The following is a 25,198-nucleotide window of genomic DNA, read 5'->3' as shown; positions in this document are numbered from 1 at the left end:
ACCCTCCTCACTGCCGTCAGTGACCGGAGTGTCCCCTTCGCCAGACAGTGACCTCCGCGGGAGAAGCCTGGGTTTCAGTGTTCTTCTCAGGCACATCTCCTGGCCCGTTCTGTGTCTGGCGCACGATGCTGTGCATCTTTGTCAAGTATCTGCCAACGTGCACGTGTATTCCCACGTGGAAGGGATCCGAAATACCAAGCTTTGTCCCTGTAAAAATGCCTCTGATTGACCTGAGACGGGAAGGGGGCCCTCTTCAGAGCTCCCTCATCCAGGCCCGCCGTTTGCCCAGGCCGGTCTCCCCCCACACGCCCCAGCCTCCCACCTAACCTCCTCCATCCGCCACAGCCAACCCCAAGGCTGTCCGCAGACGCCCTCCGGTGGCTCTTCTGGGTAATGACAACACAGAGACGCAGGGAGATCTGGGGTGGTCCTTTTATTAGGTGGTTATTGCTGTACTACAGGCCCTAGGAATGTGATCTCCTCTCCCTGCTGGTCACAGTGGGCAGGAAAAGCCCCCGAGGCTGGGCCCGGTGCGCCCTGCGGTTAGAAATGGAACTGGAAGGCCTCGGTCACGTGCTGCTTCCAGGCCTCCAGGCTGGGCAGCAGGGAGGAGATGCCCATGACGTGCCAGGTCTCCTCGTCTGACACCACCGAGGTCTGGTAGGACAGCAGCTGCACGCCCGCCTCTGCCAGGAGCCCTGGGAAGAAGAAGAAGCCCCTTGCTGGCACGGGGTGCGCGGGAGGGACAAGCGAGGGGCTGGGAGTCCCGGTCTTCTGTGGTCAAAGCCGCCATGGGGGGTGACGGTCTCGGAGTGAAAGGGCCGAGGGTGGGAAGGACAGGCATCTGCCCAGCCTCCCTCGCTGTTCCCAGGACTCCAGGAACACGCCGGCCATCAGGCCAGGCGAGGGAGGGACGATGAGCTGCAAAGCTGGGGCAACCGCCCCACTTGCCAGCTGCCAGCTTTGTCCAGACTGGCAGCGGGAGAGCAAAGCAGGGGAAAGTTCCTCCGGGCGCTGGCGAGGATGGTGAACCGAGGCCCCTGGAGGTCTGTGGACACACTCTCTGCCAAACTGGGAAGGGCTCCAAAACTCCCGGGCGCCAGGGGCCTGGGGCAGCTCTGAGGCCCACAACGCCGGAGGGGGAGCGTGGCAGGCCCTGCTGCAGGCAGGAGGGAACGGGTGCGAGGGCTCTGAGCTCCTGCGCCTGGCTCCACAGGCAGGTCTGCACTGTGCTTAAACACGGCAAGCAGCCCAGCGACAGCGGCTCCGGGGCCCCAGCCCAGCCCGCCGCTCCGTGCCCTCGGATAAAGCCCTTTCGTCCGAACTCCACGCCTGCTCCCCAGTGTTCCCGAAACCGGCAGGGCAGCCCCTCTGCCCACAGCTGATTGAGAAGTGCCCTGTGGCCGAAGAAACCGCAAGAGGCAAAAGTCTCTGGAACTCAGGCCCAGGAATCACACACATGCGCGCGCGCCCCTGCCTCAAGGGCACCGGCCAGCCCTCCAGGCCCCTCCTCACCGATCATGGTAGGCAGCATCTCAGGGTTGGAGGGCTGAGCCCGGAACAGGAGCAGGGGCAGCCCCCGGCGAAGAGGCACTTCTGGTCTGAAGACTGCGCTGTTGAGTGCCTGCAGCACAGGCGTGGTGCCCTGGACCAAGCCCACGGCCTGGTACGGGGCACCTGCTAGGGCCACGGTCAGGAGGCCCTCCCCACAGGCCTGCTCCCCGGGCACCGCAGGGTTGTGGGAGGCGGTTACCTGCAGAGGGAAGGCAGGGGACAAGTCACACCTCCTGGCTACGCCAAGCCCACCTCTCCCTCAGACCAGTGACCACAGGGCTTCGGCCTGGAAGCATGGTCAGCACCTCGGGGCCAGGGGAGAGGAGCTTGTGCCTCTGAATGTTAGCCTCCTGGGACGGTCAGTGGCCTCCCGTGACGGAAGGAGTGCTCTGCCAGGTACAGGGAAAGGCTTGGGACGGAGGAATGCTTGTTCGAGGAGGGGGAGGAAGCGGGTCATCAGTCTGCCCAAGTTCTGGCCCCTCCTCTCATACTTCCTACACAGAATCCTGCACACAATCCGTGACTGGGACAGGGCAGGGGGAGTTGAAGAGGGGGGGAGGCCCAGTAAACAAGCCTTCTCAGCCCATTACTTCTGCGGGATCTCACTGCCTGAGGAACAGACGTGGATCTACAAAGGGAACCAGCGGGAAAGAAGCCGAAGAAAAGCCACGAGGGCGGCAGGGGCTGGGAGGATGTGTGGCCGCTGCCGGAGTCGGCAAGTGAAGCACGAATCGGGCGTGGCGGTGGGAGGGGCGCGGGCGGGCAGAGGCGGGGCTGCCTCTCCCCCTCCCCCCCGCTTCCGGCCACACGCAGCCGGGGCGCTGCCACCGCCTCGCGTCCACGACGCACTCGTGCCCGAAGCACGTGCGCGCGTGTGCGTTTGCTCGGGGCCGCGCTCGGCGACAGACGGCATCCCCGCGGCCCAGACAACGGCGACCTCTTGCAGGCGGGCAGAGCCCGCGGCAGGACGTGCGCCCAGCGCCCCGCTCACATTGAGGCCGGCCTCTTTCACCAGCAGCTTGGCGTTCACCAGGTTCACATCCGCCGGGCTGGAAGCGTGTTTCAGCAGGCCGACGATGACCGCAGGGCTCAGGCAGTTCCCGGCATTCTTCAGGGCTGTGCCTGGGGACCGAAAGACGCCCCCGTGAGGTCGCTGTGTACTCAGCAACACGGGAAGGGCAGGAGACCACTGGCTCCCAGCTTTGGGTCACGGGCTCCTCATGGCCCTGCGGGCCCCGACCCGCTCCTGCCCGGGCAGTGCTGCTTTACTCTGGGGAGCGGAGAGCCAGTCGGATGAAGACATAGTGGGGTCCAGGCCAGGACGCCTGGGACACTCTAAGGAACTCCTCTCCGAAACCCAGCCCGACTCCACTGCCCCCGCACACCTGCCCTGGCCGCCCTGGCCCGCCTGTCATGCTCCAAAGGGACACTTGAAAAATTACTCCCACCCCCACCTGGCATTTGTGCCCTTGCCAGCCTCAGGAAGCAGAAGCTCAGGGGACAACGGAAGCAACCGCAGCCCAGTCCCCTGCTTTGTTCCTCGGGGGCCTGGGTGCCCAGGCCCGCGGCTCAGCCCTGGCTCAGCCCTCGCCCCCACGTTCTCCACCCCACCTCCCCCGGCGAGCAGATGCCCAGCAGTCAGCGGGAAGGACAAACCTCTGCAGGGCTGAGGGGACTGGAGCCCTCCCAGGGCTGGACCCACTGCAAAGGTGACCAGAGCCGGCTCAGTCGCCAAGGGGCCAGCAGAGGGCGCTGCTCTGGGTCCCACTCCCTGGCAGAGCAACTCGTCCCCTGACCCACGTAAGGCACCTTATGTTGTTACAGAACAGCCACCCTGACTCTCACGTCACACGTGAAGGACCACAAATGGCTCGGAGGAGGGAAAGCCACACCAAGCGACAGGGCCCAAACCAGGTCCTGTCCTTAGCCTCGAGCCATTCCTGCCGCCTCTAACGGGACGTTTCGTCTCTGCGGAGGTCCCTCTTGCACCCAAAACACGCACGTCTTAAACATACCGCACGAACATGATTTGTGAAAATTAAGAATATTTGGTATATCTCCCAACGACTTTTTGTCCCCCTCTACTTTAAGTCCCCACTCAGCAGCAAATGAGAGCCATACTCATTTGAGAGAATGTAGGGCACGGAGTCGTAAGACCAAGGTCACCTCAGAGTCCCTCACTGTACGTGACCTGCAGCAGACACACAGTGGGGTGCAGAGTCCACACCCCTCTCCCCTCCTTCTGCAGTGACCCCTGCTCACCCTGCGTTACCACCTGAATGGTCCCTTTGGGGGACCCAGCCCAGGCTCGCATCAGCGTCCCCAGAGCTTCTGCCAGACCAATCCAAGGCTTGGTGTGTGGAGAGAAGGCACTGGTAAGGGCCTGGGCGTTCACCTGCAGAGAGGGGACAGGGCTGAAGTCAGGAGGAGGTGAGACAGGGCACACCTGTCCAAACAAGGTCTTGCTGCCTATACTCGACTTCCTGTGGAGAGCGGAAGGCATGGGGCCACCTGGCTTTGGGGCAGTGACAGCTTCCACCAGCCACCAACAAGCAGGTCTCCGTGGCGGGGCAGCAAACTCCCTCAGGGGACCTGTGCCTTCCTTATTCATCGGTATCTGGTACCCACTGGAGCTCAAGGAACATCCAAAGATTGAATGAGACAGGACTTGAAGCATAAGCCAGGTTAGACATGGACGAGAAACACATGCCAAGAAAGGTGCTGAGTGTGAGAAGACAAGTGGGGACATTAGCTATGGTCTGGGGGACAGAAGGGGGAAGGGGAGTCCCTGCTCAGGGTGCTAAGATGAACATGATGAAAGGGGTGCCCAGGGCTACGAGGGGTGTCCTAACGGGGCTTTCTCCACAGGCCATTCCTCCCCACACCGCCCCCACCCCGGGGTCCAGACATCAGCCCTTCATGACGCTCCTTCACCCCCAAGGCAGCATGTGGGGAACAAAGGAGCCTTTCTCTAGAGGCTGGACCCTGGGAAGAGCCATGAACTCTGCACAAGGCTACAATGTATCAGGGCTGAGCCGGACTCGCTGCTGCCAGGCCTGAGCCACCGAGGCTAGTGACAGGCCAGCTCCTGCCATCCCGTCCAGAGCCTGGCTCAAGTGGAGCCCTTTATCTTCAGCTCCCAGGACAGAATCTGGTCACTATACCGCTGCTGGTCCCCACCATCACCATCCCATGGTCAAGACCCCCTTGGCCCGCTCCCCCCTCTGACCTCCGGGCCCCGCCCCGTATGGTGACACTTACAACGCCCGCCAGGGACTTGCCCTTCATCATGTCCACAAACTGGACGGCGATTTCTTCCCCACAGCGGCTCTGGGCCTCCTTGGTGCTGGCGCCCAGGTGGGGGCAGCTGATGACGTTCTCGTGGTCCACCAAAGCCCGGTCCCGAGGCGGCTCCTGCCCAGAAGAGAGCCCCCTCAGTTGGCGGCCATGGACTGGCCCCGCGTGACGGCACTGGGGGTGAGGCAGGCAGGGGGGTGTCACCTCCTCCTGTTATTTTGCCAGGGAGGACACTGGACTCAATCACCAGCTTCCTCGTGAAGGTCCGACCGCAGCAGAATGGACAGAGCTGTGGACCAGATAAAAACCTCGGCTCCGCCGCTCAACGCCTAGGTGCCTCGGTCTCCCTCTCTGTAAATGGGTTCATGCTACCTACGTCACATCGTCACGGAGATCACACACCAGTTACACAAGTGGCTCTCAACCAGTGGCAGCCACTGTTACCGTTTTTTCTCCTCTTACCCCGCCCCCACCATGGCACTTACCGCCACGCTCTTTGCAGACACCCCGCACAGTGACGGGGCCCAGCTGGATGCCTGCTCCCCAACCCCCAATGTCCCTTCCACCCCTTCTGTTCACTGAGCACACAGTGGTGCCCCTGGGGATGTCGCTTGGGCCTCTTGGCTTCCGGTGGTCCCCCCGTGGCCCGCTGGCTCCCGCTGGATTGGGGCCACACGGCCCTCTGAGTCCTAGCAGCACAGCACTGAGCCTCTGGGGAGGCTGAGGACAGCGGGGCGGGGCGCTGTGCAGGGCCAGGCCCACTTCACCTTCCGGGACCGTGATCCAGAGAAAGAGCCAGAAGCACAAATCCAACGCACGGAGCTCCCTGGGCAGGGAACATGAGTGCGACGAGGCCCCGAGAGCGCCAGGGACTTGCCAAGGCCACCTAGCTGGGATGTAACCAGCCGCCCCCCACTGGCTGGTCCAAAGTCCATGCCCTTTCCCCCGGATCTCGGACGTTCAAGGGAGGGCGGCGGGATTCCAGGGGAAGTGCGCCTTCATCACGCCATCCGGTGTGGGGGCCGGGAGGGGGAGACCCAGGGAGAGCAGCCCGCCCTGGGGACCAAGGGAACGCTCTGACCTTCTGAGCACTGTCCTGGGCCCCTTCCCTCCACGGAAGGGAGGAAGGGAAAGGAAAGCAGATGGACGCTGCGTGGCTCGGGCGGAGGGACCAGCATCACGGTCGCGTGCAGACTCCGGGCATAGCCGGGGCCTCGCTCAATGCCCCAAAGCCCCGACCCCAGAACTGATGTGCTGCAGCCGAGCCGGAGGCCAGACGCTGCAGTGAGTTTTGCAGACAACATGACCTCCTGGGAACCAGGAGCTCCGCAGGGGCTCCTCAAACCGAAGGTGTTATTTTGGGGCATAAATTTGATTGATTTCCATAAATTTGAGTGATTTCGCCATGGACGGAGAGGCAGCGACCCGCAGCCCTCCGGCCCGCCCCCCGTCCCCGCCGCCGGGCACTGACCTCGGTGAACACGTCCAGCGCGGCTCCAGCGCACTGGCCGGAGCGCAGGGCGCGCAGCAGGGCGCCTTCGTCCACGATGCCCCCGCGGGCGCAGTTCACCACGCGCACGCCCTTCTTGCACTGAGCGAAAGTGCTGTCGTTCAGCAGGCCTGGGAGGGAGGGGAGCGCGGGCCTGCGGCGACGGTGCCAGGATCCCGCGCGCTCGGCTCTGCCCCCCGGGCCTCCCTCCTTCCCCGGACCACGGCCCCTCCGGCCGCGCCTCTCCCTCCCCGGGTGCTCTGGAGCAGGAGTCTTTGTTCCCCATCTGGGCCGGACCCAGCTCAGAAACATCCTAGGAGTTTCTGAGATGGGGCTGCTTGGGAGGCGAGGAGTCGGGGAACTGCGGTGGCCCTACCGAGTACCCAGGGGACGCTGCCTTACCTGCTGGCCCAGCTCTCCCAGGCTCCCACACACCCCGAGATGGCTCGCCCCTGCCCCATCGTGCCGGGGCGTCTAATGAAGCATCCCCATGCCCATGCTGCCAGATCTGGGGGGGCCCTAACCTTAGAGCTGGTCACCAGCATCTGCGGAGGCCCCAGAATGGGGGCCCACCGTCGTCTGGTCTGTGGCTTCTGCAGCCAACCCACGAGGTAGGGACACACCTACCTGTCGTGGAGGGCAGGAGAGGGGTGTGCACAGTGATGAAATCACAGAGAGGCCAGATCTCCTCCAGGGGCAGCTGCTCCACACCGAAGGAGGCGGAGACCTCAGGCGAAATGATGGGGTCGTACCCGACAGTCTGGTCAGAGGGGGAGGGGGGCATAAGTGTCACTATTAATTATTGCTATTGGTGCCACTCACAGTGGTGACCGTTTATTGAGCAGTTACCATACACCAAGCACTATGCTAAGCTTTTTGCAGACACCCCTTTACTCCTCATGACAGTACAACGGGGTTGGGGCCACTCGTCTTTCTTACTGCTTTGGAGCTGAAGGCCGCGAGGCTTACCCACTGTAGGCTCCTCTCTTGAAGTTCCTTTTAAAAAGGCCTAAAATGCATGTGGCGCTGGAGAGCCTGACGTGGCGACTAGTCCCAGGAAGGTATAAACGACTAAGGATGGGTCCTTTCGACATGGCAGGGCTGACCGGGGTGAGGGACGAGGACATCAGGGGAGAGGAGGGCGTCGAGGCACCAAGGATGAGGAAGAACCCGGGGAAAACCGTAGTCTGGGGAGGAGGTGGACCCTCGAAGCAGAGGGGCCTTTCCGAGGCTGCTGAGAAGGCAGAAGGGTTCACCCCAGGGGGGTCAACTCCCAGGGCGAGGCAGTAAACTCAGGAGAATAAACTTCATCAACCTCACGAAATTGGCCAAAGGTCACTGAACACTGGTGTCAAGAATAAGGGAAGCTGAAGGAGACAAAGCTCAGAGGCAGCAGGAAAGAATATGCAGGCCTAGCTAATAGTGGCCAACACTGATTTTGCATTTACTATTATGTGTCAGGCGCCTTCATCTAACTCATACCTGATGGGTCAGGTACTGTCGTCTCCCCATTTTATAGATGAGGAAACTAAGGCAGAGCGGTCACTGAGTTAGCCAAGGACACACAAATGGCGAGTGGTCGAGCTGGGACACAAACGAGGATACTGTGACTCCGGAGCCTGCACCCCTGGTGCCCAGCCTGGGAAAACGGGGTGGAGTGGGACGTAAACATCTCCTCTCCCTCATCAGAAACAGTCTTGGTTGCCAGTCACACATCTCTTGGCAAGGGCAGTGCTGTAAAGGTTACCAAGCCAGAGCAGGCACCCTGGAAGGAACGGCACCCAGGTGTGAAGCATCTACCGCTGGCAGCAGCAGAGACCCACCCAGGACACCTTCCCAGAGCTGTCTCCACGAGCTCCGCCCAGGTGGGCCACACTGGCTTGGGGGAGAGAAGTGTCGGAGCCAAAAAACCTCAAATGCATCGATGTCAAGAAGGCAGGGCAGCCAATGGACCCAGTGGACCCGCGGGACCCTAGAGAAGAACTTTTGAGTCAGGAGACCTGAACCTGAGACCTGCCTGCGTCGCCATCAGCTGTGTGTCCAGGCTCACGTCAGTGTCCTCCGGACCTGGGTCCTCGGTCCCAAGCAAAGGAGCCGAGTGGATGACTTCAACGTCAGCCCCTGCTCTAACTTTTAGTAATGCAGTAGACCTTGAAAAGGAAGTTTCCTTCACCTTGAGGGGAGATGTTCAGGGCTGGCCGGGGCAGAAAAGACAGAAAGCATAACACCTCAACACGGGTTGTATCTGGGTGGCAGAGTTAATTTTCTTCTCCTTTATGCTTTCCGATGCTTTTTAACTCTTCCCTACTGATCGCGAATCTCTTCTGAAATTAGGGAAATGCCAAAAAGTTACTTTAGAAAATAATGACACAGAAGACGGCTGTATCAAATTCAGCGCTTCCGGAGGAGAAACCGAAAATGGTTATGAATGAGGTGTTGATTCTGGACCACGTTTTCGTCGCCAGCCTTGTGGAACAAGGAAAGCCAAGTGGGCCCCGACCAACCATCGGAGAGGTTTTGGGGAAAGAGGCTGCCGCCCCCATGCCCTACAGGACCAGCAGCTTGTGCCCACAGGGCCATCCCTTCAGATAGAACCTTCTCGTTTCTTACAAGGGGAGAGGAACGTCCAGCGAGGAGAGAGGCCCCTGCCCTTGTTCCTACAAGCCCTCTTTGTCCACCCGCTCTGAGGCTGGCTGGAACAATGGCCCCGTTCTTCTCTAATCCAAATGTCCTTTTTTTTTTATCATGGGGACTGGGGAGAGGACAAAGGACCCCAACAGAGGTCACAAAGCCAACCCTGATGGAGCAACTTCACACAACTATCACCCCTGAGCGCTCAGCTCAGAAGCCAAGAAACGTCTGGGGCTGCCTGGAGGAAGGGTCCCCACCGCAGGCGCCTGGAGCTAAAAAGGAACGGGATGGGGAGGAGGAGACGAGCCCCTTCCACAGCTGTCAAGAGGCCCTGACCCAGCTTCCTTTCACAGAGAGACAGAAATGCACCTGCAGCCAACCGCAGGGAAAGACTGACTGAGAAAACCCATTCTCATTTTTCACTGGCGCTACCCAGGGCAGACAGGAGCTGCACTCAGCTAGGAGTCGGGGTCCTGGCACCAAGAGACCATGCTGCGGGGAGTCAGAAGGGTGACATCAGGCCCAGGAGACCAATGCCTGAGCAGGTCCGGACACGTCTGGAAAGCATCAGATGTCCTAGTGCACAGAAGTGGGAGCAATTTCGGAGACACGTCACATGAACTGTGCCTAGAGGGAAGATGTGTAAAGGGGACCCCCATCTCAACCCCGGCCCCCGGACAGACTCCCGAGATTGGGGCAATGAAGGCACCCTAGCTTTTCAAGTGCTACTCCAGGCTGACCTCCTGGCGGGTGTCACAGTGGGCAGCCTTGGGAGGCTGAGCAGGCCTGGTCCAGGTCCCTCTGGCTCAGCAGTGGACTGACAGCAAGGACGCCTTCAGGAGAAAGGGGCCCCAACAGGGGAGCCCAGCCACACGCCCCCTCCTCATAGCCCAATGTTTTTAGTTCAGCATTATACCTCTCCCCACCCCCGACAATGAAATCTTCAACAGAAGCCCAATATAGAACCAGATCGATCCAAACCTGCCATCTTCCCAGACCCCTCCTGTGTCCCTCTGCTGGCTCTGGGAAGCACGTGGTGAGAATCGGCTCTAGGGCAGTAGGAAATCAGTTAGGAGAGCTTTCGTCAGGAGGAAGGCTGAGGACAGTGCAATGGCCCAGGGACTGTTTAACTAACACAGACCAGGCCTAAAGACGGCTGTGCTGCTGGTCCAGGGCGGAGAGCCCCAGATTAGAAGGCGGGAGGCCCCCAGTCCGAGCTGGCCTCCGCCACCAGGTCCTAGTCCTATTATCTTGAGCATGTCATAGAACCTTCCTGGGCCTCGGTTTCCTTATCTGCAACTGGGATGATAATATGTCCCCACCGCGTCGCTAGAGCGCAGTGTCTGACCAGCAGACCTCGGGAAACATTAGCTGGGCCTGAAACAATCAGTGGTGACTGGGGCCTCGGGTTCAACGTCCATCCCTCTGGGCTAAGTCGACTTCAACGCAACACTGGCCACAAAGAAACTGTTAAGAGAGGCTGGTCTGCTGGCCACAGAAAACCCTGATAAGAAAGGGCAAGGCTCGGCCAGCGCCTGGCCAGCTTGGGCTTGCGGACACATTCCAGGGCACGGGCCAGCATGAATGAGTTGAGCCTCCGATGTTATCACCTGTTATCAGCAACGCTACTGATCAAAACCAGAAAATCCTATAAAGGGTAAGACCTGGATGAGTCAGACCACCAGCTAGCTGCCAGCGGTCAGAATCATCCTGAAACCCACATCTGTGCCATGTGGCTCAGAGCCAGCCAGCAGCAGCTCTATGGTGGCATGTCAGGGATCCTCCTAGGCCTGTGCCCGTTGGGCATGGCAGCGTGGGTAGGCTCCCCCACCACCAGCCCCAACGCACACGCAGGCGGTACCGGGAGGCTGCCTGGCTGGGCTCTGTAACACAGCTCAGATCTACCCAGGCTCCCCGCTTTCAGTGAATGACCAGAGAAAGAAGGGCAAAGGGGAAAGCCCATCCCCCACACCTAAGCACAAGATGGTCTCTCCCTGAGACTCCTATGATATGAAGGGATCAGTTCTTACACCGTGACCCCGTGGAATGGGTCGGATGTTAGCCATCCACTGACAGCTTTCTTAGTGACTAACAGCCTGGGTGACAGATCAGGGCACAGGACACACCTCAGGTGCCAGGGAGAGAAGGGGACGATAAAAATAACCTTCACACGCTTTGCAGTGCTGCGCGTGCCCGTCCAGCTGTCGACCAGAACAACGCAGCGTCCCCTCCGCCTCCTGGGCCACTCTGCGTCTTCAGTTACGGTCTTCTCCCAAGTGACCGCAATAAACCGCAGTTCTGAATAAATCCACACCATTTCCTATGGCCGCACAGCAAACTCACTGCTAAGGACCACTTCACGGGTGGTGGGTGCCCAGAGATGTCAGGGCTGTCGAGAGCACCTGCTCCCACGTCCCTGCCGATGCTCACATGCCCTCCGCACGTGCTGGCCCAGTGCTGGTCCAGCCTCCCAGGTGTACCTGCAGTGATGGGAGCTTCACCTTCTCCCGAGACCACCCACTCCGTCTGGGGCCAGCGCTTGTCTACAGCTGTCCCCTCTGGCTTGTACCTGTTGGTCCCTCTGGATTCACTCCTTAAAGAATGTGACTCTTCACGGGGCTGCCCTTTAGCTGTTCAAAGGCCCCCATTGTGACTCTCAAGTGTTGACTTGGAACCCCGACGCCGTCAACCTGTCCGCAGGAAGCAGGACGACAGGTCCTCACCATTTCCTGTCCCCAGAGCTGCAATCCTGCAGAGCATGGGGCCCTTGACTGCTCACAATACACGCAGAGGGTCCGACCAGGCCAGAGCATGGGGAACATCACCTCCCTTGCTCCGGAAGCCATACTTCTGCTCGTGCTGCCAAGGTCGCATTACCTTTTCTTTCGGCCACACCACTGTTCACCACACTTCGCTTTTGTCAGCCGAAGGCCTTTTCCCCCAGAAAAGTTTTTGAAAGGACCTCTACACCCAACACTTGTCTAGTTGCTTTTGGGGTCCGTCTGGAAGGGCACTGAGAGGTATTGTAGCTACACTTCCTGTTAGGGTGCCTAACCATTCCAGCCTTCCTGTGTTTTAGGGCCCGATTAGGCACTTTTCTATTAAACACCTCTCCCTGCTTCCTGTCATCCACAAGTGACACATCTTCCAGGCTGCTGATGAGAACGGAGGACAAGGCAGAGCCCTGGAGCCGTCCGGTACACTCTCCCTTCAGAATGAACCGGATCGACCAGTTACTCCAACCAGCTACTCACCTACCCCTTGGCACCAACCAGAGCAACTCTCGCCCACGTCCACATTTGCAAACAATCTAAAGGTCCGTGTTAAGAGAACAGCCAGAGGAACAGCTAAGCAATTTATCCACACAGTAGAATTCCACGCAAGGGTTTAAACGCACGGCAAACCTATTTATTCCAAGACATACGTTTCCACCTTAACGACAAGCTCAGTATTCTGTTCGCTGTAGAGGACGCGTGCCTTCTACACAAACGCACAGGAAAAATCTGACACGCGCCTAGATGTTACCTGAGGACACCAGGATCCGGATGGGAATCAAAGAGACCCTCATCTGTATTTCGATTTTTGTGAAAATGCCTTCGCATGTTATATAATTTTAAATGGTCTAGGAGTATGACATCTAATTTCCAGGCTCGACTAGTTTCATGTCAGTTTCCCAGGAAAGAACGAGGCCAGCTTACGGCAACTTGTGTTTAGTAAACACTGATCCCTGTTTTCCTAGCTGGAAACCGATAAACCATCTCTTTCACAATTTGTTCAAGAACCTTCCTTCCTTCCCTTTAGGAAATCTGGCTCCCCACAACTGCCCGAACATCACCTGAGGTCCATCATCTCTTTGCCCTGAGACAAAAACGTGTTAGGGAGCCAGGTCAAGGTGAGCAGCTGAGCACGGAGACGCGACCTGAGTCACCCCAGAACGGCCCGAGCCAGGTAGCTTTTGAGGGGCTGGAGTGGGGGCGGGGGGAGGCAGGGGCGATACAAGGCAGATTTCGGGGGTTTACAAAGAGCGTGTCCCCGAAGCGAGACAGCGCAGAGTGACCCTTCGGAAATGTGTGGACAGAACCCCCGAGGGAGGCACCCGGACCCGTGTGGCCATGCTGGGAATGGAACGTTTGGGCATGCGTGCGGGGTGTGTCCAGCAGCACGGACTGACATTCCTGAACAGGCTCTGGACATCTCTTTGGATCAAACACACGTCTGCGGGGTGTCGGTCACTTCGCGGCTGATGCTCAAGGTCCTACAAGCTCCTGGGCCTCTCGGAAACAGCCCTGGACAGTGGCTGAGTGGCTGAGGGCTGCCAGATGGACAGACGAAATTACCGGTCACTTCAGTTACACAGGAAATGAGGCGGGGCTTTTCGTCTGGGTTAAGTCACTGCTGAAGTCTCAGGTCTTTGACTTGACAATGAACATCCGACATGCTGTGGCTCTATGGGGAAGGGGCTCCAGGACTAACAGAACAGGGGGCCCTGGTCCGTCCCAGACTCCAGCACCATCCATGAAGTGAGCACTCTCCCGTTTGATTCTGTGTGCTTGGAATTTTTACTTGACCCCTGACCCTTGCTTTTAGATGACCCGTTAATTCCCGTGAGCCAAACCTTTATACCTTGATCCCTCACACACAGGCGGGAGGAGAAAGTATTCCCTGGGGCTTATCGCCCTGCCACCCCTTGGCTTCGGTTTGTTTTCAGGATCAATGGATCCTGAGACACACCCACCTCTTTCGGAGATCTAGAAAAACGGGGCTACCCTTCCCAGAGCTGAGGCTCAGGAGAGACGTCTGGCTGCCTGAAAGAAATACGGCGGGGTACGGAGGCAGGCGAGGACGAAGCTCAGCGTGGTGAAATGGGGAGTCCACCTGGCTTCTTGTCTACCATCCATTCGCCGTGAGCCCTCAGGAAAAACCGACAAACTCCAGGGGTCAACGTAAAATTAAGCGTTTACCCGTAGGGTCCCTTCTAAACCTATGAAGGTGAGAGGAACAGACAGACAGGGAGGGGGCAAGGGAGACGTGGAAATTCTGTAACCGTGCTATGTAAATTTTTCTAGACCTGAAGTGATCTGATTTTCAAAGCTATTTTCCTTAATGTTTAACCAAAGCCTCCCTGGCTGCCGTTTGAACCCACAATCGCCTCAAAAGCCACAGTAAACACAGAGACATCCGCCAGCAGTCACTGCGGCCTATGCGAGCACTCCTGTGGTGCCCTCCGCTCGGCTGAGTGGCCTCCCCCTTCGAAGGCCTCCCACACTGACCCCAGGGGGTGGCACTGCTGTTGATGACAACCCTCCCTCAACCAGAAGCCTACTGAGCTCCCAGAACAGGACGACGCGAGGCCTCGTGGGGGGAGGCAGGGATGATTTCTGAAAACCATGTGGGGTCTTCAAACCACCATCGGCTCTACATCCCGTCTCAGTGGACAGACAAGCACCTTTCAGTCTCTTCCGGACACTGGAGGGGAGCGGGAACACGGACGGACGATTGCTCTCTTTTAATTGGTATCAGTTTGCGCCTGTTTTCTGAATCACCACAGGTGACAGACACGGCGAAACGAGGAGGCCGTCGCAGCAGGGGAGGGGACGTCAGCAGGATACAGGGGCTCTGTCTTCTCCACTGGGACCCCAAAGCTGAAACCTCCACCAAGTAGTCCCCGATTTGGAGTTCACATGTCCACAGCAGCGGGCCACCGCTCCCGCCCTCCCTGTTGAAGTCAGGGGCTCCAAAAGGGGTGTGGGGGTCAGACCCTCCTGGGACAAAAGCCTTCAGCGTCTCTCAAGCAAAGCTGCCTCTTCCACCACGGCTTCAGGAAGCCAAACCTCACAGGGGCCCCAACCTCTCACCTTCATCCCAAAGGACTGCATCCGGGCGGCCACCTCTCTCCCGATTCTGCCCAGGCCGAGAATTCCCAGGGTCTTCCCGCTCAGTTCTGTTCCCACGAACTGCAACCAAGCGGGCAAAGAAGCCAGAGTCGGCACCAGGCCTGGGCCTCGGGCACCGGACCCGACGGGCGAGGCGAGGCCAGCCGCTCACCTTCTTCCGCTCCCACTTGCCGTCCTTCATCGAAGCCGTCGCCTGGGGAATCTGCCTGCGAGGACAAACACACGTTCGGCGGGCCCGCGCTGACCCCCGCCAGCCCAAGACGGAGGCGTGACATGAGGTGTGCACGGCCGCCACGTCTGCCGGGTGTGCCCCCGGAGGAGCGGCAAGGTGCGTGGCAGAGGGACGTGCCCCGCAAGGCCTGACTGCGCGTCTGGGAGGAGGCCCCGATTCCACCCCAGCCTCTGGGGTATCGATCTAAGTGACTGGGCGAATAAAAAGCCACAGCCCACCCTCCGGGGTCTGTGGGGAGGACGACACAGGGTACTGAGGGATTCTGACGGCGTCAAGGATTCCGCAAGTTCAAAGAGGTTCATTTTCCTGTTCCATCCAGGGCCACAACCTGCAACATCTCCCGGAGCAGGGGACAGCTGATTCCTGATGCTTCCTTTAGAGTTAACTGAGTGTGTATGAGTGTGTGTGTGAGAGAGAGAGACAGACAGAGACAGAGACAGAGGAATCTGTTCTGCCATCAGAGCCCCACAGGCTCATGCAGAAACTCAGCAAACCTTAGGGAATGAGCTTCAGGGAAGAAGCTCCATCTCGGTGCTCTGGCCCATGGGTCCCTGGTAATTACTGACAATGACTTGCCTCGAGGAAGTGTTCCCTTCTCAGCGAGGCTAGCCTGGCAGACAAAATGCCTCTGACCTCGCAAGACAGAGCCCTCGCCTGCTTCTTCTCGGTTCTCACCTCCTGCTCTCTGCCCACCGACTCCATGCTGCTAAGATGTACACACGGCACCATGGAGCACGGGAAATCCCCAGACCCTCCCTCTAGCTACTGTCCCCAGCTGGTGACAGAGCCTCCCCGGGTTTTACACTTTAGGGTCCTCGCCAGGCCAGTCAGCTGGGGACCATGATGGGGGAAAGGGGCCTCGCGAGCACCGAACAATACCTGGCCTGACTTACAAGAAGAGGAAAAGGTAAAGTGGGCGAAATGGGGAAATGAGCATGTCGCGTTCTCTCTCTCTCCGTGTCGCTGTTCTTAAAGGTCTGCACGTCGCCAAGCTGAAATATTTCTAAGTTTCTCTGGGTCGCGTTGCTCGGGGAGTCATAATAATTGACCTACCAGAGGGACCGGCTCTGCCGAGAAGTCGGGGACCTACCTGGCCAGACACATGATCATCCCACAGGTGAGCTCCGCAGCACTGAGGCTGTTGCCATTGGGGGTGCTGAGGAGCAAAGACAAAGGGGGACGGGAGTGAGCCTAGACCCAGTATTCCCATCCTGCCCAGCGGAAGGCCTCGAGTGCCTGCCACGCGCTGTCCCCTGCTCTGTGAGCTTACGCACTCTGAACACAAATCCCACGTCCCCGTCCCGGGGTTCTATGATGGCCTCCTGCCCACGTGCCAGGGCTGGAAGGAAACGCTGGCTTGACGTCTGCACGCGCAGGGAGACGCACACCTGGCCTCGCTACCCCAGCTCCTTTCTCCCAAGGCACAGGAGTGGGACAGACCTATGTGACTCAGTCCCTCTCTCTCTCCTCTCGTCTCTGGATCTACCTGCCCACAGGAAGCGCAAATAACCTGTGGCGCCACGTAATCTATCTTAACAAAGCTGTGCCTGTGACCAATGCAGAGGTCAGCCCGTCGCCCCCTGACCTTCCCCAAGCTGCCCTACCAGGCTCTTATCAGTAGCAAAGCCAATATTTCTATCTCCGCCTGTGCGACCTCTCCCGTGCTGTCCACAAGCCCTGAACGAGAAAGCGTCCTCACACCTTGATAGGCAGAGCAATGCTGACTCTGCCCATTTCCCGGAAAGAAGAGAGACAGCACCCCGTGAAAAGTGAGCTTCTTTCTCAAAGGCTCTCTTTTTTTTTTTTCTGGCTTTTGGAAGAATTTATTAACACACACTCCTTCTTCCTCAACTGGGTCCTTTCATCTCCGGAAATGAAGGTTACAAGGAGAAAAAAGTCAAGAGAGACCTTATGCACATAAAAAAAAAAAAAAAAAAGGATAAAAGGATTCTTGGCGTCTGTCTTTCCACAAGACCACCTGGCTTCCTGGCTCCCCAGCGGGACAGGCTGGATGGGGACACTGGAAGAGGCACAGGGGCTGGGGGCTGCTGCCTCTGGGTCCGGGGCAAGCATGTCGGCTGGGTTAGCAGCTAACATTCCCACTGCAGGGTAGTGTCGCTCAGATGGCCAGTCAACTAACCCCTTCCCGGGCGGGGGGAAGTGGCGGGGGAAGGACTTTAGGATAGTGAGGTTCTCTAGGGAAGAGAAAAGGCTCCAGAACCGAGAAAGGGACTGGGGACAGTCTTGCCTCACCAGCTAAGTGCCAGACGGGAGCCAGAAACGAGTGTCACCACGCACTGGCATGCCGACAAGACCTCTGCCCTGGATTTCCGCAAAAACAGCTCTACTAGGGACCCTTTTCCTCTTGGCCCTGGGATGGGAAAGAGAAACTGAGGCCCCGGCTCCAGAGGGAAGTGAGGCCAAGAAAGAATGTGCGGTGTCCCTCTCCCGGGAGATAAGAATCAAGGCAGAGCTGACGAGACCTGGCTCCAGCCAGGACAATGGGGGGCGGAGGGCTGGGGGGCACGGCTGGAGCAGAGAACACAGGTCAGTTTGCTAACACCCTTCTGACCCCCAAACCAGGCTGCAGACCCACAGCATCTGAGGGGCCGGTCTGTGAAGCATCTCGAGATGACAAAGAGAACATCCATGTCAGAAGCCCTCGAGCGTCACCCAGGCGTCCGGGTTCGGCCGGGACCAGGCCTCCTCCAGGAAGCCCTCCTTTCTGAGGTGGGCTCTGCCCTCCCTCCCCGCGGTCAGGCTCCACACCCAGCCCGGCCCCCACAGCTTACTTCATGACCAGGATGCCCTTCCTCGTCGCGGCCTCCAGGTCCACATTGTCCACGCCGGTGCCGGCCCTGCCCACCACCTGGAGCTTCTCGGCCGCATTGATGACATCGGCGGTCACCTTGGTGGCCGAGCGGACGATAAGGCCTTCGCAGTCCTGAGGCAGAAAAAGAAACATCTGGGTCCACAGACCTGATCTGGAGGACCTTCTAGAGCTTCTTTGCCCCCAAGTGGGAGCCACATGCTCCGCCCTCGGTCGGGCCCGGGTTCGAACCCGAGTCCATCCCATACGAGCCAGGAACCTGAGCGCCAGCCTCCTCGGCTGTGTGGGAGGAAGCAGTGACGTAGAACAGGTACAGCACCTGCTCCGTGGGCATCGTGACCTCCACGGACCCCGAGGGACGGAAGGGAAGACGTGGGATCGAATTTTGCTTTGGAGCCCCACGCCTGGCACGTGGAAGGCATGCGTCTCATGACGGTGACAAAGAGAGCTAAAGAAAAGACTGTTGAAAGAAAACCTTTTCCGAAAATAGAGACCAAAGGAAGCTGGTCTATAGTAGCTCAGAAACTCAGGCAATATTAGACCAAAAATATACCTATTGGAAAATAAGACCTTCCGTGTTCGTCACAGCTACTCTCCTAGGGCTAAGCTAGACCCCCCCAAGACAGGCTTCCGTAGGCTCCTCAAGAAATGAAGCAGGTGAACGTACACGTGCTCTGCCCCAGACTGGCTGTCACAGGTGGGTGAGCAAGACACCCACAGGGCGCCCGATATGTGTGTATCCAATATTATGCTCGACACTCAACACAAGGTAAGTCACGGCCCCATCCCGACAGACGCACACGTGTGGTGTGACCGCAGCATGTAAAAGCATGGGAAGGTCTGAGGAAGTAACAGGAGCCACCCCCTCGGGGCTGACTGCCAATACCCAGTGGAATCCTGAAGGCTCTCTGAATGCCTAGGTGAACATCAGCCAACGCCTGGGCAAAGGGGACACTGCTGTCTGTCCCACACTCAAGTGCACTGTAAAGAAGCATCCCCCCTGCCTGGCCACACCGTACCGAGTTTTCAAGGCACAATAAACATTTCTCCCATGAAACCTTTGCCAACAACCCTGGATTCCGTCACCGTCTCCCCCTAATTCTCATATCACCTGGTTCACATTTTCTTGTCCTCCGACCTGCAGTTTGCTTTTCTCACATATCTTACATCCCTAAAGCGAAGATTGTTTTAATAGCTGACGTTCGATAGAACAGTAAGTTGAATAAATGAATCCAGTGATCTGAGAGGCCCACGCAAACCTATTCTCCCCACTCCACAGTCCTTCCCCAAGTAGTCAGACATGTCCCGTGACTAAAAATCCAGCATCAGAAATCTCTTATATGACTGCGATAAAGAGGCTGAAGATCTATCTATGGGAGCACTCGGGAGTTTTCTGAGCCTCCAGAATTGTCAGATTTAAATTTCTGTTCTTTAAAAAAAAAAAAAAAAAAAAAAGTAGTTTTCTGAAAAGGAAGGACATATCGGGAAGGAGCCAGGAGAAAAATGTTCAGAAACTGGCAAGTCAACTAACAGAACTGAAATAGGTACTAAACTCACAGACCCGTGTACGTGTGGGAATTTAGAAAATAATAAAGGCAGAATTCAAACTGATGGAAGATAGGAAGATCCACCTGAGAAATGGTATTAGGAAAACTTAGGGGAAAAAAAATATTTAATTCCTACCTTGCTGCAGATTTTTCAAAACCCAGAAGAATGGAAGAATATCTTACAAGAATTTTTTTAAGTACAAGCATTATTAGAAAATGTAAGGGGTTAAAAAATCAATTTTTTAAATGCCAAAGAACACAATAAAAAATAAATAATAAACAAAATAATAATTTAAAAAAAAAGACAAGCAAAGGTATAAGTAGGTGATTCACAGAACTAACAAAGTGGCCAGTAATTTATAAAAACACTAGGCATCCACCGCCCTCCCCAAACTTTGGGGATCTGCTTCCCATAGAAAGGACTGGCTGCGCAGGCAGGACGCAGGCCTCCAGCCGTCTACCCCGTCCTCGCAGGCCCTGAGGACGCGCTCGGAAACAGCCCTATTTGTCCTCACCAGTGCAGTCTGTGGAAGGATTGCCCATAGGGAGATGGACCCCGTAACCCCTCTACTTTTCCCTCAAGGGTGGTGTCCATTAAACAAGCTTTCTTTGAAGCTAAGAAGTCTGAAGTCTCGAGCCAGACCAGGATGCAGGTGCGTTCAGAGCTTGCTTTGTAGACTCCCCCCCAGCAGACCCCGGCCCCACCCGGCCTGGCCAGAGTTCATCAGCTTCCAAGGCCTCTGACATCCTCCACTGCCCCCGCTTCATTCAACTGCAACATCGACGGATACATTCAATAAGCACGAATTTACTGACAGACAGTAATCGCCCACTGATCCCTCGACACCCAGGCACTCTCAAGCACCATTCTCTTCTCAGGCCTCGTGTCATCCCTCCAAAACGTGGCTCCTCTCCTGTACTTATGCAAACTACCACCCTTTGCAAGGCCCTTTGCAAATCCACAAACACCCTCTGTGTAGTTCGCTGTGATTCTAGATTCTAACTTTTTTCTCCAGCATCCCGAGGTCTTCGTTGGCACTCCTGGGGCGGGAACGTGCCTTTCTTGACACTGCAAACACTCTGCAGTCAACTGCTCTGTGAGTGTGTATCAGTGTGTGAGCACAGGCTGTAACAGGCACTCCCTCCTTCCTGTCGCCATCCCTCAGCTGCCTTAGAGCTGGTAAACAGCAGGCCACTGTTCTGCTGGATTTATGGCTGTTCCTGACAAACTATGCTAACTTAGCAGTGGAAACCCACTCCCCTCCCTCAAGTTCACACGTGCTTCCTCCTCTCCCAAGGAGGGCAGGCTTGGCCTTGGGGGTGATTCTGGAGATTGCTTGCGTTTTCGCACCTCTAACTTAAATCACTGAGGAAGACAAAGGAAACTTTTCGGCTCACGTTCCTTAACTATAGAGGATGCAGGTAAGCACTGTTTTGCACAGTACGTGGGACATTGATTAAGAAGGTGGTTATTTCACTTTGGAAAACTAAATCCTAGTGTACAGGCTGGAACTTCTCAAAAGACGGACTCTTACATGGAAATGCATCCCCTTCTTTATCTTTCTTAAAGTTCTAGGATAAAGACATAAATGTGCTCAGATAGGTTAAATAAATGCATTACCAGGCAAGTGGTCTAGTGGATTCTGAACAGCACTGCCATTTCACGAAACAGAAGATGCAAACGCATCACATATAGTAAAGGTATTATTTCATGAAACTTTATGTATGTGTGTTCACCTGCGTATGTGTATAGTGAGTTATGATGTAAAATCAATTTCTGATTGTGTGTCATAGTTAAGTTAAAAAGCCACTGGTCCGTGGTTGAGATTTAAATGCTCCTGCGTATGAGATTTAAGATGTGACTGACACCTGCTGATCCGAGAGGTGTACACAGTCTAAGAGTAAGTTTCTAACAAGATGCTTTATTATTCCAAGCCAGTGTTTTTCCAAGAAACACGTGATTAAGTTGTGATTTTAAACTCACACACACACACACACACACACACATCACAAAGACGCACATAACTGAAACAAATTTCAGGACACAATGCTTCCCTTACTGCCTGCACTGCTTTCTGATATATCTATTTTTAAATGCTAATCACGACCCATTAAATCGGCTTCATCACTCAGTAATGGGCTAGCTGGGACTTGCCTCAAGTCTGAAAAGGGCCGTTCTGGGGAACGGAGAGCGAACCGTGCCTGTCTGCCCAGAATACCAAGGAGCCCACACCCGGGCCAGGCCCGGTTCAGGCGACGTGCTTGTGGCTTCCTTAAGCAATAGAAGGACTTAAACAGGGGGAGGGCAGGACACTAACCAGGCAGAACAAAGAGGCGCAGTGCGGAAGAGAGGACCCTCCCATGGGCTGCCAAGGAGACCAACCGGCCTCTGGAGGGAACGTTTTACAAAAACAGCCACGGAGGCTGGGCGCTCCCCAACAGCCCCGCGATGCCTGGCAGTCGGGCACCCCCTCCTCTCACGCCAGCTCGCAGCGCCCTTAAAAGGGGCCTCCGACTCTCAGCTGCAGACTCCCTGCACCCGCCGGGGGCGACTTCTCAACTTCACGGACCCGGCGGGAGCGCGAGCCCCTCCACGGCTGGCGGGGCCTCCCATTGTTCTCCACTCCGCGATGACCCCTTCCGGGCCCCGCCCCCCGGGGGCTTTAACTTCCCAAAGAAAGGGGCAGAGCCGAGTGCAGGCCCCTCTTCCCGACCCGGTGCTCCGGTGGAGGTGAGGGTCAGGGGCTGGGCTGGCGGCCACTCCACTGCCTTCTGGCCAGCACCCAGAACCAAGGCCACTGACGCCATCCATACAAAAGAGGTGACCTGGCTCTCTAACTGTCCTCCAAGCTTCTTGAAGGTAGCGACCGCTCAGAAACTTCTCTGAGTACCGGACAAGGCTGGACACCCGGATGTGGCATACGAGGGAAGAGGGGGGAGGGTCCATAAGGGGGGCACAGGCGTCGCGAGGACCATGCGATTTGCAGCGCAGCGAACGCCCCAGCAGCCGCCTCTGTGGCTTGATTTAAGGGACCTTGAGGGGAGGAGGGGGAGGATCCGCGCACGCTGGCGCGCGCCACCCTGCGGGGTGTGCGAGTTGGGGGTTGGCGTAGACACCCCGGGGCGCTGGGTGCAGTAGAAGAGAAGTGCAGGAACTGGACTGAAGAGTTCATAAGATAAAGCCCGGAGGAGGCCACCAAACCTCGCGGCACCCTTACAAACAAGGCAGAGCGAGCACAACAAACCCAGACACATTCCTGAGAAAGAGCTGCTAAGAAATCAGTTTCCTGGGGTGACTGGGATCGGATTCTAGTCCAGTCTGGTCATTCCTGACCAGCGATGAAGCCAAGGGTGAGGCCGCCGGCGGGGGCCGCGGCTGCAGACGGAGCCTGGACCCTCGCGGCGGCGGCGGCCGCGTGCGCGGCCCAGGGATCTCTGGCGCCCCCCGCCCGTGCCCCTTTCCTCCGAGCTCCCAGGAGGCCGAGGGGCGGTGAAAACTCTCAGCAGTCTTGCATCAGACGAAAGGCGGGTACGTCTGCTGCCTTCCTTGCAGCTTCTCCAGCAGCCACGAGACGGGCTGGGGCTCTGCCAGGGTCCCCCCAGGGAAGGCAAGGTCTCGGCCGAGCGAGCCAGGGCTTGGTCGGGGGAGGATCGCCGGTCCCTGAGCTCCCCATAAGGAAGCCACTTTAGCGTCCCTTCCCCGGTGTCCCCGCGCGGCGACCAGCTGCCAGGGCCACTGCGCGCGAAGGCGCTGGGGAGCCGCGGGGACATCCTGCCAGCAGCCTGCACATTGCACTGCTCGCGGGAGCCGAGCCAACGTGAAACGCGCGGGTGCAAACTGAACGGAAAGTTTGTATCCTGCAGCTCGCCGCCTGCAGCTCGCCTCCTCCCCCTCCCCCAACCCCCAAATCAGGAGGCCCCAGAACCAACTGATACCGGGGGCGGGGTGGGGGTGGGGGTGGGGCGCGCCGGCCCGGGCGCGGCCAGCCCGTTTCCGCCGAGGATGCCATGGAGCGCTTGTCTTTATCGTGCTCGCCTTACCTGCAGCTCGGCTATCAGCTCCTCTTTGCTCAGATTCTGCTTCTCCACCACCTGCAGCCCTCCATCTTGCAGGATCTTCCGGCAGCAAGGGTCCAGGCTATCGCTGATGAGCACTTTCCGTAGATTTGCAAAGGCCATTGCTGGAGCCGGCCTCGGAGTCGGCCGCTCTCACTGGGCAGAAGTACCTAGGCCGAGAAGCTCCTACGCCGGCGACCGGGCTCGTGTAACTGGGCAGGATTCGCGATCTCCCGCTCCCCCTTTATCGCCCCCTCCTGCTCCTACCGTCTCCTTCTGATTGGACAAAAATGCTCCAACTCGGTGACTCCGCCTCCTCCTCGAGATTCTGAGCCTCGAGTTCCCCGCCCACTTTATTATTCTCGGGCAACGAATTTCTCAATCTCAGCCAAAACCCTCCCCTACCCCTGGTGAGCATATAGAAACACAATTTACGCTGACTAGCTGATTTATATCTACAAATAAACTGAGGAAGATTTGTTCTCAACGTGAGAAAAATGTTTCATCTTTACTTTTGCCTCCTGAGGGCTCGTGTATTAATTCCTAAACAGGCTTTTATAGAGCATACACCTATTATGTCCATCAAAAAGACAGACCCTCTTTCCTTTGGCGGCTTAACATCCGAGGCCTAACGACACAGACGTGGAAAGCGAAATAATAAAAAGCGGTAGAAAACTGTTTTCGGGGCCTCACGAAGCAGTGATTAACCCTAAATGAGTGAAGCCATGAGAATTCTGAGTTTAAGGAGAGCCAGGACCGGGGGCGTTTAGACCAGCCAGAATGTTCGTTCAAGTTCCCTATTCTCCTCCTCCACTTCCTGTCTGATGAGGAAAATGAAGGAAAGAAAAAAGATGTCCGTCTGGACTAATTTATGTATCGACCAAGGAGGCACATCCCAGCTCTTAACGACTCTCTGTTTAAACCTCACAACGAGCGTGCGCTTCCACGTCCCACTTTATAGAAATACTGGAAAGTTCCAATTTTGATTATTTCTCTTTTTCACTAATTTATTTTCAATTGTAATTGGCATGTAGCATTCCATTAGTTTCAGGCGTACAACACAGCGATTCAACACTGATACACCTTGCAAAGCGATCACCACAATAAGTCCAATAACCACCGGTCACCTACGTGACTCCGTTCCCTGTGCTGCACTTCACGTCCCCATGACATAACTGGCCCCTCCCTCTGACCCCCTCCCCCTCCAGTGACCATCAATGTGTTCAGTTTGGGATTATTTAAGGCCACCTAGGATGAGAAGTAGCATAAAGGATGCTCCTAGATGAGTTAGAATTCAGTTTTATAGACATATCCAGCCCAGTTACCCATGGTGGGCAGTTGTCCTGTACCCATCCCTAAACTCAAGTGCTAGATCTTCATCCTATAGAACTACGCCATATCAATATCAATACACTATCGATACCTTTATGAAAATTTTGGACCGATCGTTTCTAAGCACAAATCAGAGTTTATGCCAAATGTTCCCAATGGGAAAGATCGTTTGCCTGTCCCGTTTGCTTGTTTGGATGATTTCTCGTTCCCACATGCCAACACTCATGGCTGTTTCATTTCTCTTGCTCTCAGGAGATACCCAGCAGCCTTGGGGGCCCTGGGTGCAGACAACAGACCCAGCCCTTACGAAGGGACTTCGGAAGCACCGACTTTTCT

General features: G+C 56.9%; 1 protein-coding gene and 1 long non-coding RNA gene across 2 annotated transcripts; both read right to left on the bottom strand.

The window, feature by feature from the left end:
- Positions 1-418: 418 nt before the first annotated feature.
- Positions 419-23,798, bottom strand: PHGDH (phosphoglycerate dehydrogenase). Its single transcript, XM_039841343.1, has 12 exons — positions 23,516-23,798; positions 17,890-18,041; positions 16,188-16,253; positions 15,017-15,071; positions 14,827-14,925; positions 6,968-7,100; positions 6,323-6,471; positions 4,816-4,968; positions 3,817-3,949; positions 2,546-2,676; positions 1,516-1,753; positions 419-698 (listed from the first exon to the last, which is right to left on the bottom strand). The coding sequence occupies exons 1-12, from the start codon at positions 23,651-23,653 to the stop codon at positions 544-546; spliced, it is 1,602 nt and encodes a 533-aa protein (XP_039697277.1). The 5' UTR covers positions 23,654-23,798; the 3' UTR covers positions 419-543.
- LOC120585116 (uncharacterized) lies at positions 9,084-14,820 on the bottom strand. Its single transcript, XR_005648231.1, has 2 exons — positions 14,418-14,820; positions 9,084-13,776 (listed from the first exon to the last, which is right to left on the bottom strand). It is a non-coding gene; the product is annotated as an uncharacterized LOC120585116 (long non-coding RNA).
- Positions 23,799-25,198: the final 1,400 nt, after the last annotated feature.

Source organism: Pteropus medius, unplaced genomic scaffold, assembly GCF_902729225.1.
Source record: "Pteropus medius unplaced genomic scaffold, Ma_sr-lr_union100, whole genome shotgun sequence".
NCBI lineage: Eukaryota > Metazoa > Chordata > Mammalia > Chiroptera > Pteropodidae > Pteropus > Pteropus medius.
The sequence above is the reverse complement of the archived record's forward strand: the minus strand, read 5'-3'. Positions and strand labels throughout refer to the sequence as shown.